This window comes from Mercenaria mercenaria, chromosome 4, assembly GCF_021730395.1.
Source record: "Mercenaria mercenaria strain notata chromosome 4, MADL_Memer_1, whole genome shotgun sequence".
In the NCBI taxonomy this organism is placed as follows: Eukaryota; Metazoa; Mollusca; class Bivalvia; order Venerida; family Veneridae; genus Mercenaria; species Mercenaria mercenaria.
Genome location: NC_069364.1, coordinates 59,088,293 through 59,105,619, shown reverse-complemented (window position 1 = coordinate 59,105,619; position 17,327 = coordinate 59,088,293). Strand labels below are relative to the sequence as shown.

The window sequence follows — 17,327 nt, the reverse complement described above, 5'->3', positions numbered from 1 at the left end:
CACGTGCCTTTCCTCTCGTTGATTATAAGCGATTAAAAGCGATATTCAACAAGAAAACATTTATGTTAACTATACAGAACTGACAATTCTTTAAATTCCACAATCAAATATCGGACTGTTGCCGTGGAAACAGTCATATGAGAGAGTTATATCAGATCATACAGATGTACACTTTGGTGTCCTCTGTAGCTAAATGTCTAATGCACTTGGTTCACAAGTAGAAATTCGTGCGTTCAAACCTATATTCTTCAACCATACTAATAGTATTTCGGGAGTGTCTCGTGTAGGTTGTTCTGTACACCTTGCACAGCTGAGGGAGGGGAGGGCAGCATTAATTCTCCCGCACTGAATGTACGCACGCATTGAATGTCCACTATTTAACCTACTATAGTAGTATGTAAAACCTAACCCTAACCTTTACTCAGCATATTGTACACTCAATACGTGCGCACATCCAATAGGGGCGATTTAATGTTGGCGAGGAGGGGAGCAGGCAGAGCATGTGAAACTTGAGTATCATTTTTAAATTATCTTGTACTAACCTCTAAATTCATAAATGACTAAAAAAAATTTTCTGAAGGAGTCGCCCATGTGTGCAAAAGGGACGACTATAAAATAAGCTAGATATGAATAAAATGCCCTTCATTTATTTTCAAAAAGTAAAATGTGGTATCTGTTTTCGAATAATGATTATTTAAGTTTTGAAGCGAATTATATACTAAATAGTTCCGATGTAGGAGTGAAAAGAATCTTCTTGGCTGTACCAGAACTTTGCACTACTTATTTTTGCAACATCTCTTTTATTCTGACACTTTTACAATGCGCACAAAAGAAGTGTCTCCGTCTCTGGACAAGCGTTAACTGTTATTTGACTTTATTTAAAGAAATGACAATTTCCGTTTTTTTTTCTTTTTCGATAAAAATTGACGTGGAAAATATTAATTTTGATACAGTAATTTCCATTGTTTCAACTGTTTCAAGACATTATACGTGCTGTGGGGCGGTCGTAAGGGTTTCCCCATTCATGGGTTCAGTGTTGTTATCACTAAGGTCCTTTGTGATCATAGAGTGGTTTATTGTACTGCGGCTAAACAGCATTTGCTTAGGACATGAGGGTCGTTCAAACTGAGTCAGTCACTATTTTGCTTGATTGCGTTCTATGCTCCCAAAGGACTTTCTTTACCATTTCATGAACACTTTTATCACTGTTAACGATGGAGGTGTTCGAGGTTAGCATTCCCGAAATACCTTTCAACCCTAAGCGTCCTTTACAATGGTAACTGACAATTCCGACCCAATTGTCAATTTGCTCTTGGTCCGTACTATTTTAATGTCTTGTATGTTGGTGGAGTCACCTTCCCTCTCCCATTCCTAATCCCTACTGCCTAATCTGTTTATATTGTTTTCATTTATAATTAAAAATATCTTAATGAGTGGTGTATGTTCAAAGCACCCGTTTGCAAAATGTATCCACTATGTACATTGCTTGTTTATGGGTGACCCACTTCGTGTGGAATCGCTTTGCCCAATATTCCCAGGAATTATACTCCTTACTGTTGATATTCAACGATGTTTATTCCCAAATATGTGGCTGCAAGATTAAAATTCATAAAACATTTTTTCCATAGACTTAAGCCGGTGCTAAGGGGCGTGGGCAGTGTTGCATTTTCCATTACTGCTCATGAACAGACTCAATCAAACCGAATCTGCAATTTTCACTTTTGCCTTGTTCTCGGAGCTTCCGAGGGATCTACTTTTCAGATCTTATTTACGTGCATTCCCAACTTTTATAAACTGTCATGTCTCAGAGGTTTTTTAAAGTAGATGAGAAATTCTCCCATATATCTTCACTTGATAGGATGGAAAACTTGCCCTCCTTTAGAACAGATCCTGATGTTAGTCATCAAAATTAATGACTGTTTAAATCTTTCGCAGTGTTTTTTTTTTTTTTTTTTTTTTTTTTGTACAGAGGGATTTTTTGATGAGTTATTTTGGTAACGAATTTAATTTTGCGGAAGTGTTTACTATGACCTCAACAACGTTGTGATCGCTGGTGCCAGGTAAGATGTAGATTTGACTGACCAATGTTGAGTTTGTAGTGAAAATAAATCTATGATATCGATTTCTCTTGCACGTAGGTTTAGCATTTGCGTCAGGTTTGCGTATTTAGGGTCTCAAAGATTTCTACATAGTATATTTGATATTTACAGCCAGAGCAATGGCTCATAGTGTTCCAGGCCATCATGGGTAGATTAAGATTCCGAACCACCCATATATTAAGGGTTTACTACCAGGCCAACCTTGATCCAAAGATCTTCACACTTTGATTGAAGTTCGAACGTTTCTTAGACAATACTAAAAGTAATGATATTTCAAACTATCCACCACGTGCCTGCGTGACACACAGACACACTTGAACTTAGTTAATGGTGATATTAATGTTTTCACAAAGATCGCATTTCCAAACCCTGACTTCTGTCTATCAGCATCACCACAATGGGTTCGACACGAAAAAAGTAAGATGGAAATATTTTGCTAGATACAAGCAACTTTATTTTTAATTGTATACAATACAATACGACATTAACTCATGAGCTGTATTCAGACCAGAACTTAACAAAGATAAAGCAGTTGAATTAAAGCTATTTAACATAATCAAATTTAAATCGTTTTAAACTTTTAAAGATATATGGCATGGTTAAATGAGCATATTGATAAATGTAGCAAGTACAAATATAAATACTATGCATATCAATTTTATAATTTATACTAGTTTTAGACTAGCACAAATTATGAAATGTTCAACATCAAAAACTGTGGAGAATGTGTTATTCTCGGAAAATAGATGTTTGATTTACAAGAAAAAAATAAATATAAAAAAAACCCCAAAGAGGTGCTGTGATGTAAACTTAAAGAATATAAGAAACCCTGTTCAGGGAACACTGGCCTGATTTTCACCTTCACTTTTAAGGAAAATGAAAGAAAAGCACACAAAAGTTTAAAAGTACAAGCAAAGCAACAAAGCAAAAGGCTAAAAGGGGACAGGCATTTTTTCTGTGCATTTTGTAAAGTTTGTTAGCTTTCGTGTTGGTTGATTAATTTCTTTATGGGTAAGGGAAATATTTTGCAGTTTGTAACCTACAGTAAAAAAATTAGTTGCCCGTTTTTGAATTTACACATTCTTGAAAGTTTTACTTTACACCGTCTAAACAAAATCGCCATTTTGCCGGTCAGCGTGCGCGAGACGAAAGTACATTTTGCAAAATGGCTTACAAAGGAGGTGCTAAGGTCCAGAAAGTGATGGTCCAGCCTATCGTATCCTTTCTGTTTAACCATTCAGGTGTTATGTAATTTGTGAGACTTCTACGGTTTTGTCTCTAGGTTCTTGGGTATTTCTTGTCGCGAAAATGTGTTACTTTCCGTTGTTTATCTCTCTATCTATCTATATATACTGCATGACACCCTTGCGAGTATTTTATGTAGGTGCGCGTCAGTGCATAAGAGTTTAAAAGCAGGAATGTACAGGAGAAATAAAGTAACACAAAGTATTTGTGAGAATTTGAGACAAAGCTGATAGTATGAACTTGTGCTTGGAAGATTTTTTCACAAAGGAAGTGTCTAGCCGTCCGGTAACCGGACGCCTAGCCTGCGTTCTAGTCGTCCGGTTACCGGACGGCTAGCAAATCCTCAGGGGGATTTTCTAGTCGTCCGGTAATTGATTTCTTAATGGATAAGTAATGATTTTATATAGTTTTAAATGTTATTTACTTAAAATATCAATACTTACCTGATTTTTCAGTCGATTAAACGCAAGAGATCGTATTTGTTTACAAATCTGTTGATATTCTATTTTTAGAAATGATAAAACATTGATCGCCGAACGTTCATATGCTATTTTGTAAAAAGTGATGTTTTTCTAACGGCCGAAACTTTAATTATTAAAACACAAATTTATATATATTTTTTGAAGAATGGAAAGCTTAAAAAAGGCAATGCATTCATTAATTTTGACAATTATAATTATTTCAAAATAAAATGGATTAATTATGAACGCTTAACTACTGTTTTTCTTAAAGTTTTGAACATCACGCTGCCGCTTTTGAAATTAGATGTCATTTAAAACAGTAATTCATTAAAAAATATTTGAATACTAAAATATGAAAATTGAAAGTTCTTCAAAACTGTTCTAATTTTAAAAATTCCGATCCCATAAAAGCCTCCAGATTTTAATAAGTGACGTCACGTTGATCTCGCCATTATTGAGTTCGGCAAACTTCCATTTTATCGGCTGAATAATGCAGTGATTTATTGTAAATGTTTATTGTATGTATTTACACAAACTTTTGTTTACAGATAAGTATCGATATCTTAACCCTTTACCACACAGAACAGAAGCCAAAGTAACCTCTTTTACATAACACTGATAAGTGATAATCAATAATCAATAATCGGTATATGGCTGATAAAGGTGACTGTCTTATCTGAACAGAGGTGTTGGCATTATTTTGGGATTACACACACTTATCTTAAAAATGTCATTATTGTAATATTTTCTGTAAGTTTGACATTATTTTTGTCAATATAAAGTTTGTAGCAATTTAAATTCTCTTTCCGATGATACAAAATTTATTGTAGTTTCTCTTTGAGTTTCGAAGATATAAAGTGTTAAAGTACGGGAATATATATTTTTAGGCATAAAATTCTGTTTTGGATTACTTTCACATTGAAATTCATATACAATTTCATTTTGATGTTTGAAAGTTTGATTTATAGTTAATAGACTTATCTTCCGAATCGGAATCGGTAAGTATTTATATAAAAAAACAACCATCAAACTGAATAACACTACAAAAATAACGGATCATAAAATTTCAGAAAGTGCAAAAAGATCACTGAGATCGAGACTCGTAACCGACTACAGTATTCTTGTGCTAAAAATTAAAAATTTTAAGATAATATTACGTAATATTTTGATGATCAAACGTTGGTACATCACGGGTGACTTCCGCAGCAATTAACTCTTGGGGTGTCATAAAATATTTGAAAGCCGCGGTCCTTCTGTTTTGATTAACACTTCCCGTTATGTAAGGCCATAAATTCCAAGCCATCGTATACACAAATTGTTGTTTAGGGGAAATCCGCATGTATCACGCGTGACCTTCATGACCTAACACATTTAAAAATACTTTGATGTTAAATGGTTGTTATTTTTAGAACGAGGAAAGCCCGCGAACCGGCCAGTTGCAAGCAGTTTTCTCAGTAATTTTCCATGACGTAGCGTCGTGCACATGTAGGAAAAAAACCTGGTGTCTTTCTTTGCAAAGTACTCGATAAATTTAAATAGTAACCACATGATCTTGTACGTAAATAATGATGACGAAATCCCATATTTTGAGTTAGTAAACATCCGGAATTTGTTTCTTTAGGAAAAGAACGAAAATAAAGCGATTGATTATGAGACACGGGATAAAACGATTCTGTTCAAATGGCCGTTAATCGGTATAATACGTTTCTATCGGGGAACCGATAGACTCGGGTCAATACGTTTCTGTTCGGTAATCGATAGATACGGTGATAAACGTATCCATGTGGGAAAGGGTTAAGTAAATAACATTAAAACTATATAAAATCATGTCTTATTCATTAGAAAATCAATTACCGGACGACTAGAAAATCCCCTGAGGATTTGCTAGGCGTCCGGTAACCGGACGACTAGAACGCAGGCTAGGCGTCCGGTTATCGGACGGCTAGACACTTCCTTTCACAAAATTAAGAAATGAAATTAAAATATGTTAAACCTAAATGTAAAGGTCCCTTGACAAACAAGCTTCGCCATAGAAGAATACTGGAACCTAGTCATAATTTTCATCTTTGCCAGGCCTCGATCTTGACGGTAGCCCGAGGCTACCAGTTTTTCAGACAGACTACCGAATTTCCCAAGCTGGGTAGTCCGTCGGGCTACTAAGTTTTCAAACTTGTTAATAATAAAAGCGTGAAATTTCACCGATTTATCTGATGTTTCCTTTTAAATGACAACGATATTTTCAGTCCGCATAACACGAAAATTACCTGGATTGACTGGAATTTACCCGCGAATCGTAAAGATATCAAAACGTCATGCCAGTAATTTTCCATTCCACGAGCACGTGCGACCTATCCTATCGGCCCTTCTTAAATGTTTATGGACAAGTACACAAAAAAACGCTTGTAGTGCATTCATTTTTTAATATAATCGCTTCATATTTTCAGCCCCGCTTTAGAAGTAATACAGTTTGAATTCTATAACGATCATAATAAGATGTCGACAGAAATGTAGGCAAAATTCTATAAAAACGATCGAAGTTTCATACAATTATTTGTAAAATTTCAAACAGCGCGATCTTAATTATTTATTTATTTCTAATAATAATTCATTACTTCAGGCTTATGATCTACAGGTAGAACAAAAGCAAACATAATACAGTGTAGTTATGTAACTGTGACAAAAAAAAGCTTTTAACTTTTTAGCCTGTATACAAGGCTGAAGTCGCATCCGCGAGGCTGGGGAACCTTCCAACATATTCAGTTAAACAAAAATGTCATGCCGAAACTTTGCCTGTGCGACTGCGAGGCCAGCTGAAACTCTTGAAATGATCTGACTCGTTTTGAATCGTACTCACAATCTCTCTGTGCTTGAGATTTTTATTAGCTCGACTATAAGAAGTATATGGAGAGCTATTCTACTTACCCCGGCGTCGACGTCTTTCCACGTCCCCACCTTGGTTGAAGTGTTTTTACTCTTTTATCTTTTTTCTCCTTAGCTCTGTAATTACTAGATGGATTTGCTTTAAAATTAGAATAGTTATTCCTCATCACAGGGTTTCAGAAATCCCATGTCTGGAGCCCGGGTGCTACCAGAAAATTCTGCTGGGCTACAAATTTTTTTCAGAGCGTGCCCGCCGGGCTACCTTGAAACTCCATATCGAGTAGCCCGGAAATCAATAATTGAGTCTTCAAATATAATTTTGATAGTTGTCTATAATCCCCTTGTTTATCAAGAGATACACGCCCGAGGCTTTAATTATTATCACCTGCTGTCACAATCAGCAAACAGTTAACCGTTTAATCGTACCCGCAGGCAAATGTTTACAGAAACATGCACGAGTGATTTTAGACTGATCCAGTAACATCAAAGTCATTGATCGGTATTGTTTAAAACAAATATGCAAACCAGTCTTAAAATTACGTCATTTTAGCGCCACCTGCCAAAGTATACTTTCGGTTTCGCTGACCTCAATATTTATGGAGCGATCAGAAAGAACAGATGTTTGATTTTGAGGCAGTTTAGTGCCTACACTGATTGTTTATGCTTTTCAATTTAAATACTTGCTCAACATGCAAAAAAATCGACCATGATTTAGAAAAATATCAGAAAGTATACAGAATTTTGGACAAACATAAATTCGGATAAAAGAATACACAGTGCCAAGAATCTGAGCGACGTTAAATATAATTATGCGGTTCTAGTCCATTTATTAAACCAGACAGATGTTTAGAATCAGACAGAATTATTATGTCAACTTCAAAAAAATTTGAGATAAATTACAATTCATACAGCTCTAAGGAATTTGCAAGTTTATTTAAATTGATTTGCATTCCTTTTATATTGCCATGTTGCAATAACTATCAGGAGTACTCCTGATAATATTTCTCAGTTTAAATACATGTAGTTTTATCTTTTAAAAGGAGAAAAAGGAGTAATGATAATTGCTATTTAAGAGAACAAAATTTATAACAATGTGCATATGGCTAAAATTATGAAACCTCTAATAATTTAATCATTCCATCCGCTGTAGTATAGAAGCAAGCACATAGTAAATAAACTGAAATGGCCATTGCCAAATAAACTTAAATGTCCGGGCTACAAGATTAAAATTTTGGTAGCCCAATGGCCTACCAATAAATTTGCAGATTTCTGAAACACTGCTCATCATCACCCACATCATCTGGCACAAGGGCCATAACTCACTAACTCTTTCACCAATATTGCATGAATTATCCCCCCTTTTGACTAAGAATTTCAGGTTAAAGTTTTGATGCACTTTCACTCTATTTCAGTTATTACTAAATGGATATGATTCAGACTTTAAACATTTGTTCAACATCATCACTCACATCATATGACACAAGAGCCACAACTCTTGCACCAATACTTCATGAATTATCTCCCCTTTTCACTTAGAATTTCAGGTTAAGTTTTGATGCACTTTCACTCTATTCTCAGTTATTACTAAATGGATTTGATTCAGACTTAAAGTAGTTGTTCCACCTTATCACCCACATTATATGACACAAGGTGCATAACTCTGGTACCAATTTTTCTTGAATTATGTCCCCTTTTACTTAGAATTTAAGGTTAATTTTGATGCATTTTCACTGTATCTCTGTTATTACAGAGAGGATTTGATTCAAACTTAAAATATTTGTTCAGCATCATCATTTACACCAAACAACACTAGGACTATAACTCTAGCACCAGTATTTCATAAATTATCGCCCCTTTCTAGTTTGAATTTCAGGTTAAAGTTTTCAGTTATTTCTAAATGGATAATTTGATTCAAACTTAAAGTAGGTGTAACACATCATCACCCACATCCTTTGACACAAGGTGCATCACTCTTACACCAATATTTCATGAATTATGTCCCCTTTTTGCTTAGAATTATACTTATTTAATGTTTTGATCACTTTATTTTGATCTCTCTTATTACTTAATTCTTTTAACAAAAACATTAGCTGTTGTCCAAAACCTGTATCCACATTGGAGTCATTAAACACTCCAGTGATTGCTCCAGCTTCCTCAGATGTGCCCATTTTCACTATCCAGCATCGTAATAGTCTCCTGTGCCACCTTTTGTTATATCCTGATGGTCGCATCCATTAAATTATGGCGTTACCGTTTACCTAACCAGGTGGAAACGCTACATCTGCACACTGACTCTCATGAGAAACTGTTGATGTCATGCGAAGTTTGTAGCACATGGTTATTTTTGAATTTCAGGATTACATTTTCTTTTATTTAATGAATTTTTTTAACAGTTTCAAATGGTGTTGCATGTTTCATTTTATCAAAGGAAGAATGTGTTAAAAATATATTAAATTAAAAAGTGGGTCTGTAGCATTTGATTTGATGAAATTCTAGCGTAACAGGTTTCTGGCACGATTTCTGGTTTAATAGATTTCAATAGGGATTTGTTCTAAAACAGCATATAACATCTCTGAAGCTGAATTGTTTTAGCTAACTTTATACATTTTCCCGGGAAGTCGGTGTCACCATGACTTCATTTCCTATTAGCCATGTTCTCGTACTGGCAAATCTGGCCATCAAACTTAGTGTTCAGAGCATAACTTATTAACCATTCAAGGTATTGATGTCAAACTGGGATTTAGTTAGGTGGTGATATAATGATTTTCAAAGTGCATGAACCTGGGTGGTAGGTCAAAATCAAATCTGCCCATCATATTTCCTGTCCAGAGCATAACATAAAAAGTATTAAACGTATTGACTTGAAACTTGGAATATAGGCAGGGGGTGATGAGACAACATGCTGACTGCAACAATCTACATCCCCCCTCCCCCCAACACCAAAAATAGTTTCTTAGTATCTTGTCCCTTAGCATCCTGTCACCACACATACACACATAACTGGAGGTTCCCCCCTCTCCCCCCCCCCCCCCCCTAAAAAAACAACAACAACAAAAACACAAAAATAAAAAAAATCTTTAAATTTTACTTGTGTCCTCTCACTCCTTTGATATAAACCTTAGGGGTATATTGCCCTACTTGGTGGAGCCCTTGTTTTTAAAGGGTAACCTCAGTAGCTTTTGTAAGTATAAATGCATAATTTTTCCATACTAAAATGATACATTTATGTTCATCATACCTTTTCTTAATACTGGTAGCATTTTACCTGAGAATTTCTTTTTAATTACAAAAAATATAACACTTCCAATTCTTACATCCTCTTTGTGTATGTAGGAACAAATGTCCGGGATAGTTTTAATACTAGCTTATCACATGAAATGTTCCAGTTATCATTTCCTTAACTCTCTGTCAGAATCTTATCTTCAGATATCTACAGAATGTAAGTATTTTCTTGTACAACAGTACTTTCATGATATAGTTAGTTGCCAGTTTCTGAATTTAAAGTAAAAAGAAAATAGGAATAAATGTTCTCTAATTATACGCGAGGCAAGGGTTTCTTAGTAGAGATGCTCAGTAAAAAGGAAACCTTTTTATAAGAAGCATGTTACTATTTTAGAAAAAAAAAAGTAATTCTGATCTGTGTATTGTCTGTACAGATTCACTGTTTCCTCATAGAAATAACTCACAAGGTATAAGAGGAACTTTTAATGAATTTCTTTAGAATTTTTTTTTCCATCAGTTTTATATGAAAAGATGAAACATAATTTACAGAAACTTGGAATACAAACTTACTAAGTAGATTTTGTTTCATTACAGAAATCAAGAGTGCAGGTTTGGTTATATGAGCAGGTCAATCTTCGTATAGAAGGCTGCATTGCAGTAAGTAACTAACTACAGATGTATATAACTTACAGTTTTGTCCGTTTATTGAAGGACAGAGCTTTATTAACAGTGTTTGGCCTGCATTGTGTGTGGTCATTGGTAATACAGTTTTGTTTATTTAAGACAAGGGATGAAATAAGGGAAAAGCACTTGTGCTCTTTTTATTTAGGCTATTATAAGTAAATTGCTTGATTACCATCACCTCTGACTCTTATTAAGCTTGAAGAAAAAAATGGATGATAATATAGCAAATTATGATGGTCTTACATACAAGGAAAACAAAATTTACCAAAGATGTAAAGAAAAGTTATAAAATATTGAATTAATATTTACAGGGGTTTGATGAGTACATGAATTTGGTTTTGGATGAGGCTGAGGAGGTCCACATGAAGAACAAAACTAGAAAATCGTTAGGTAAGTTGCTTTGTAAGTTTATCAGAAACAGTGCGGCAGGCAGCTTCTGGATTTCTACAGGTCATTCAGACAAATGAAATACATTTTGATATTTTCGCTCAGTCGTGTGATTGCCTTATATTCATTGGGTGACATGCATAGTGAGTTTGATCCTCGGGCGGGGCGTATGTTCTCAGTGACTGATAAACGACATTGTGTCTGAAATCATTAGTCCTCCACCTCTGATTCATGTGGGGAAGTTGGCAGTTACTTGCGGAGAACAGGTTTGTACTGGTACAGAATCCAGGAACACTGGTTAGGTTAACTGCCCGCCGTTACATGACTGAAATACTGTTAAAAACGGCATTAAACCCAAAACAAACAAAGCATAGTCAACAATTTTTCTGTCAACACTCTAGAGATAGCAATGTTGAGACTACATTTTCTACTTGATCTTCAAAAAACTTTGTCAGAATGTCTCCATGAAATATATGTCAGTTTGAAACAGCGTTACCTGGGGTTAAACATTAGGTCGCTAGGTGAAATTGTTGGGGAAAAACCCCTTGTTAACATTCTAGGGGCCATAAATTTCTACTTGACATCAGAATGTATATCTCTTTGGAGTCTAGGTCAATTAGGAAATGGGTTACATAAGGTAAAATCATAGGAGAAACATGTTCATAACACCAGAGGCAAAGTTTTCTACTTGATTATCATAAATCTTCGTAAGACTGTTTGTCTCCATGATACATAGGCTTTTTGAAACTTGACTACTTAGGTAAAAAGCTAGGTCACTAAATAAATTCAGAGGTGTAAATACTCTAGAGATCAGTCAGATCACATTTTATACCTGATCATCATGAGACTTTGTTAGAATGTTTGTTTAAAATTGAGGATGAATTTGTAACTGGGTCACTTTGGTGAAGAACCATGCCACAAGGTGAAATCATTAAAAAACAAGAGCACCGGTTAAGTTTTACGTTTAGGCCAGCTTCTCTCCTAAACTATCAAAGGTATTGCTTTGAAACTTGCAACACTTGTTCACAGGTGAGCTTTTGTGATCGCCCTGTGTCAGTCGTCAACAATTTGGCTGTTAACTCTCTAGAGGTCACATTTTTGGCCCAATCTTAATGAAACTTGGTCAGAATGTTACCCTCAATAAAATCTTGGACGAGTTCGATATTGGGTCATCTGGGATCAAAAACTACAAAAATGTAAGTCATCAGGTCGAATTAAAGGAAAAGCTTGTTAACACTCTAGGGGTCACAATTTTCGTCCAATCTTAATGAAACTTGGTCAGAATGTTACCCTCAATAAAATCTTGGACAAGTTCGATATTGGGTCATCTGGGATCAAAAACTAGGTCACTAAGTCAAATCAAAGGAAAACCTTGTTGACACTCTTGAGGTCACAGTTTTGGCCCAATCTTAATGAAACTTGGTCAGAATGTTACCCTCAATAAAATCTTGGAAGAGTTCGATATTGGGTCATCTGGGGTCAAAAACTAGGTCATCAGGTCAAATCAAAGGAAAAGCTTGTTAACACTGTAGAGGCCACATTTATGACTGTATCTTCATGAAACTTGGTCAGAATGTTAATATTGATGATCTTAAAGTCCAGTTTGAATCTGGGTCATGTAGGATCAAGAACTAGGTCACCCAATCAAATCAAAGGAAAAGCTAGTTTACACTGTAGAGGCCACATTTATGACCATATCTTAATGAAACTTGGTCAAAATGCTAATCTTGATGATCTTTAGGTCAAGTTTAAATCTGGGTTAGGTGGGGTCAAAAACTAGGTCACCAGGTCAAATCAAAGGAAAAGCTTGTTAACACTCTAGAGGTCATATTTATGACTTTATCTTCATGAAACTTAGTCAGAATGTTAAACTTGATGATCTTTAGGTCAGCAGGGTTTTCCCGGACGCAGGTTTTCTGCGTCCCTGACGCGCTTTTACTGCTTTGAACTCGCATTTTTTAGTGCGTCTGCGTCCCACTGGACCCGCAAAATCGGTCACGAAACTCCTTTGCACTGAAGCCTCCTTTGCGCAGATACCCATATAAAATGCGCAGTTTTTTACCACCGGGACCATCCCCGAATCATGGGTGCTCATTATACACAGGTGTAGACGATTTTCCAACTTCAAAACAAGTTTTGTTATCGATGTTCGCCATTTTGGTAAAGGGAAACTACTTCTCCGCGCTTACTGTCACCGCTAAAATCTAAGATTGCCGTTACGTTCCGTAAAAGATCGAATGGTTTATTTTTTTATTAAACAAAATTAACTTCATATAAATTTAAAGTATTTTGATGAAAAAATATTAATAAATCACAGAAATTATGATACTAATTAAGGATCGAGTATTATCTTTAACCGAGATAAAATTGTGAACAACATAATTGACACGAGGTGACACGTTAATTGCCGGTAATTACTGGCTATTTGATCAGAACAAAAAGACTATCACACCTTTTGTAATCAGTCTGAATTGAGAAGCTCATGCCATTTTGAAAGATACCATTCCGAAATATTGAATCAGCTGCTATCTAAATTAAAAAGATACAATTAAGTTCATTCGGTTTTAGGGTAAATTTTTATAGTAATAATGTCCATTTTCAAGATCAATAATTTGTGGACCCCCAAAAATTATTAGGGACCCTTAAATTAGCAGCCATGGGAGTCCATGGACTCCCAAATAAAAAACCTGAGGGAAAACCCTGGGTCAGGTTCGAATCTGGGTCATTTCGGGTCAAAAACTAGGTCACCGGGTCAAATCAAAGGAAAAGCTAGTAAACATTTTAGAGGCCACATTTATGACCATAATACATGTATCTTAATGAAACTTGGTCAGAATGTTAATCTTGATGATCTTTAGGTCAAGTTTAAATCTGGGTCAGGTGGGGTCAAAAACTAGGTCACTAGGTCAAATCAAAGGAAAAGCTTGTTAACACTCTAGAGGCCACATTTATGACTTTATCTTCATGAAACTTAGTCAGAATGTTAAACCTGATCATCTTTAGGTCAAGTTCGAATCTGGATCGTGTCCGGTCAAAAACTAGGTCACCAGGTCAAATCAAAGGAATAGCTAGTTAACACTTTAGAGGCCACAATTATGACCATATCTTAATGAAACTTGGTCAGAATGTTAATCTTGATGATCTTTAGGTTAGTATGTCAGGTGATCGATACAGGGCCTTCATGGCCCTCTTGTTTCATAAACTATCAAAGCTATTGCTTCAAAACTTGCAATACTTGTTCCCCATCATAAGCTGACCCTGTACAGCAAAAAACATAACTCTGTCCTGCTTTTTGCAAGAATTATGGCCCCTTTTGGACTTAGAAAATATCAGATTTATTGGTTGTTTTATGTTTAGGTAAACTTTTCTCCTAAACTATGAAAGCTATTGCTTTGAAACTTGCAACTGTTGTTCACCATCATAAGCTGACTCTGTACATCAAGAAACATAACTCCATCCTGCTTTTTGCAAGAATTATGGCCCTTTTTGGACTTAGAAAATCATGGGAAGGACAATTTTTCTATTATACAAAAAAATCAGATGAGTGTCAGCACCTGCATGGCGGTGCTCTTGGTTTTATTCTGCAACTACAACAGTATGGAAGAACTTAGTATTAGCTCGACTATTCGAAGAATAGTCTAGCTATTTTACTCACCCTGGCGTCGGCGTTGGTTAAGTTTTTGCATGCAAGTACATACAGCCATCAATTAAAGGCATATAGCTTTGAAACTTATTTTTTCTTTTTCTAGGTCAATTACAAACCTCTCTGGGTCAAGTCCCATAACTCTGACATGTATTTTGAGCAAATTATGCCCCCTTTTGGATTTAGAAAATTTTGGTTAAAGTTTTACATGCAAGTTACTATCTCCAAAACTAATGCAGATATTGATTTGAAACTTCACATGTGTCTTCGGGGTTATAAAACTAGTTGATAGCAGCAAGTCCCATAACTCTGACTTTCATTTTAGCCAAATTATGCCCCCTTTTGGACTTAGCAAATTCTGGTTGAAGTTTTGCGTGCAAGTACATACAGCTATTACTGAAAGGCATATAGATTTGAAACTTACTTTTTTCTTTTTCTAGATCAATTACAAACCTCACTGGATCAAGTCCCATAACTCTGGCATGTATTTTGGGCAAATTATGCCCCCTTTTGAACTTCGAAAATTCTGGTTAAAATTTTACATGCAAGTTTCTATCTCCAAAACTGATGCAGATATTGAATTGAAACTTCACATGTGCCTTCGGGGTAATAAAACTAGTTGATAGCAGCAAGTCCTATAACTGATATGCATTTTGGTCAAATTATGCCCCCTTTTGAACTTAAGACTCTTTTGATATTTAACCTTTTTGGGTAATATTTTCCTGCTTCTGGGACAATATTTCGAATAGTCGAGCTTGGCTGTCTTACGGACAGCTCTTGTTTTATTCAAGAAATGTTAAAATACTGGAGACATGCATTTAATAAATAAATCCCATGGGATGTTCAACTGAATTTTGTACTGATTTAAGTTTTACCCTGCTAAATTTCTATAATGAACTTGTCCATCTTTCAAATTGGACAGTACCATTAACTGTTAAAAGGGGTGCTTACCAAAAAGATACTGACTGAATGGTGAACAGTGCAGATCATGATCAGACTGCATGGATGTGCAGGCTGATCATGATCTACACTGGTTGCAAAGGTAGAATCAGTTGTGTCCAGCATGGTAAGGGTTAAGCCCACAATTCCTTAATATTTGTTGCCGCAAGGGTGACTGGAAGACGGTTGGTTCATTAGACGATAAAGTTTACATGTTAGTGAAATACTTGCAAGGTCCTGATGAACTTAGTAAGTAATGTAGTCATGGTAAAAAGAGACCAGTTACAATTCAGTGTAATCCGGTTTATTTGAAGAAATGGATTACAATTAGGCTTACAATAATTGAATATTATAGGGACTCAATCCCTCTACGGTAGCATGCGATATATACCGAATGAGATATACTATCGAATTAAAAGATATGGTCTTCCAGCACATGCACAGAGCGTCTGACTTCAGACTTTTTGGAGGAATACGCTTTTTCCATGTGCGTAATAAGCGTCCGCATAACTTGTCTGAACCGCAACGTCTTGCACATCAGTACAGATATGTGCAGTATTGTTTTTTATTCCAAAATCTACCTTTAAAGTGATACAAACGTATATTTTTGGGCAACCTGATGGACTGTAACGATTCCTGATTGAGGCATTGCCTTATTTCATATTACTAGATGTCTGATTGCAATTACTTTACATAAACAATATTGTTTTATTTTGTTTCAGGTCGTATCCTTCTGAAAGGTGACAACATAACATTAATACAGGCCGTGCAATGAGAGACAGTTACCTCGATCTCATCATGAATTTCTACATTCTTCATCTGTGTTGTAAATAAAATCATGGTTCACTGACAGTGGAAAGATCCAAACGTTACAGAAGAACTGTTTTAATGAAAGCTGGTCTTAATTGTTTTCATTGTTAAGGAAATAGAAATTTATGCTATATTAAAGGAAACTGCAAGACTTTACATTATTTTTTTTTACATTTTCATTTTATCACTTTATCTGCAGCATCTTTAAAGTATAAAATTTGTTTGAATAGATACAGGATAATTTAATATAACAACATTTTAGAAAAATGTTCTTTTCTGTTAAGTTTGTGTGGGACCATATTTAATGTTGTTTGGTGATCTATCTATGATTTCTTACTGTGTTTAAAACTATTATTAAAGGTTTAAGGAATGATTTTGTGGTTTGATTTAAAAACAAAAATAGGTTGATAAAATATGTCTCAGAAACTAGAGTATATAAAACCTTTGTCTATTGTAAAGTGCACTCAACAAAGTGACACCATCATTTCTGTTACAGTGTTGCATTCTAAACATTTTGAACTAACACTTTTAAAACATGTATCAGTGTAAATATCATTGTAGTAAAATAAACATTTTACTTTTTTTGTGTTAAATGTTCTCGAACTATTTCCATATAACCCCTTCAGACACAAATGGAGTGGGTGTCTGCACTAAACTGCTTCACAAAGGTGTGGTCTACATGTACTCCACAATAACCTTGTCATCATCAACTTTAGGCCATCAAGACAATAGCTTGTGGAAGAGAAGTTGCAAATAAATTTCTTGTTCAGTTATGGTTGATATTTAGCTTAGTTTTGGTCCTTAGACTCGTATTATGTCTTCCTCCATCTTCACTTGTTTTTTGCCCCGTCTGTCCGTCCGTCACACTTCATTTCCAATCCATAACTGGAGAACCATTTGATCTAGAACCTTCAAACTTCATAGGGTGGCAGGGCTTTTGGGGTAGATGAACCCTAG

General features: G+C 35.3%; 1 protein-coding gene across 1 annotated transcript; it reads left to right on the top strand.

Moving 5' to 3' along the window:
- Positions 1-3,183: 3,183 nt before the first annotated feature.
- LOC123551866 (small nuclear ribonucleoprotein E-like) lies at positions 3,184-16,963 on the top strand. Its single transcript, XM_045341103.2, has 5 exons — positions 3,184-3,315; positions 10,098-10,124; positions 10,502-10,564; positions 10,903-10,981; positions 16,283-16,963. Exons 1-5 carry the CDS (start codon positions 3,265-3,267, stop codon positions 16,333-16,335), a joined length of 273 nt encoding a protein of 90 aa, XP_045197038.1. The 5' UTR covers positions 3,184-3,264; the 3' UTR covers positions 16,336-16,963.
- The last annotated feature ends 364 nt before the right edge of the window (positions 16,964-17,327 follow it).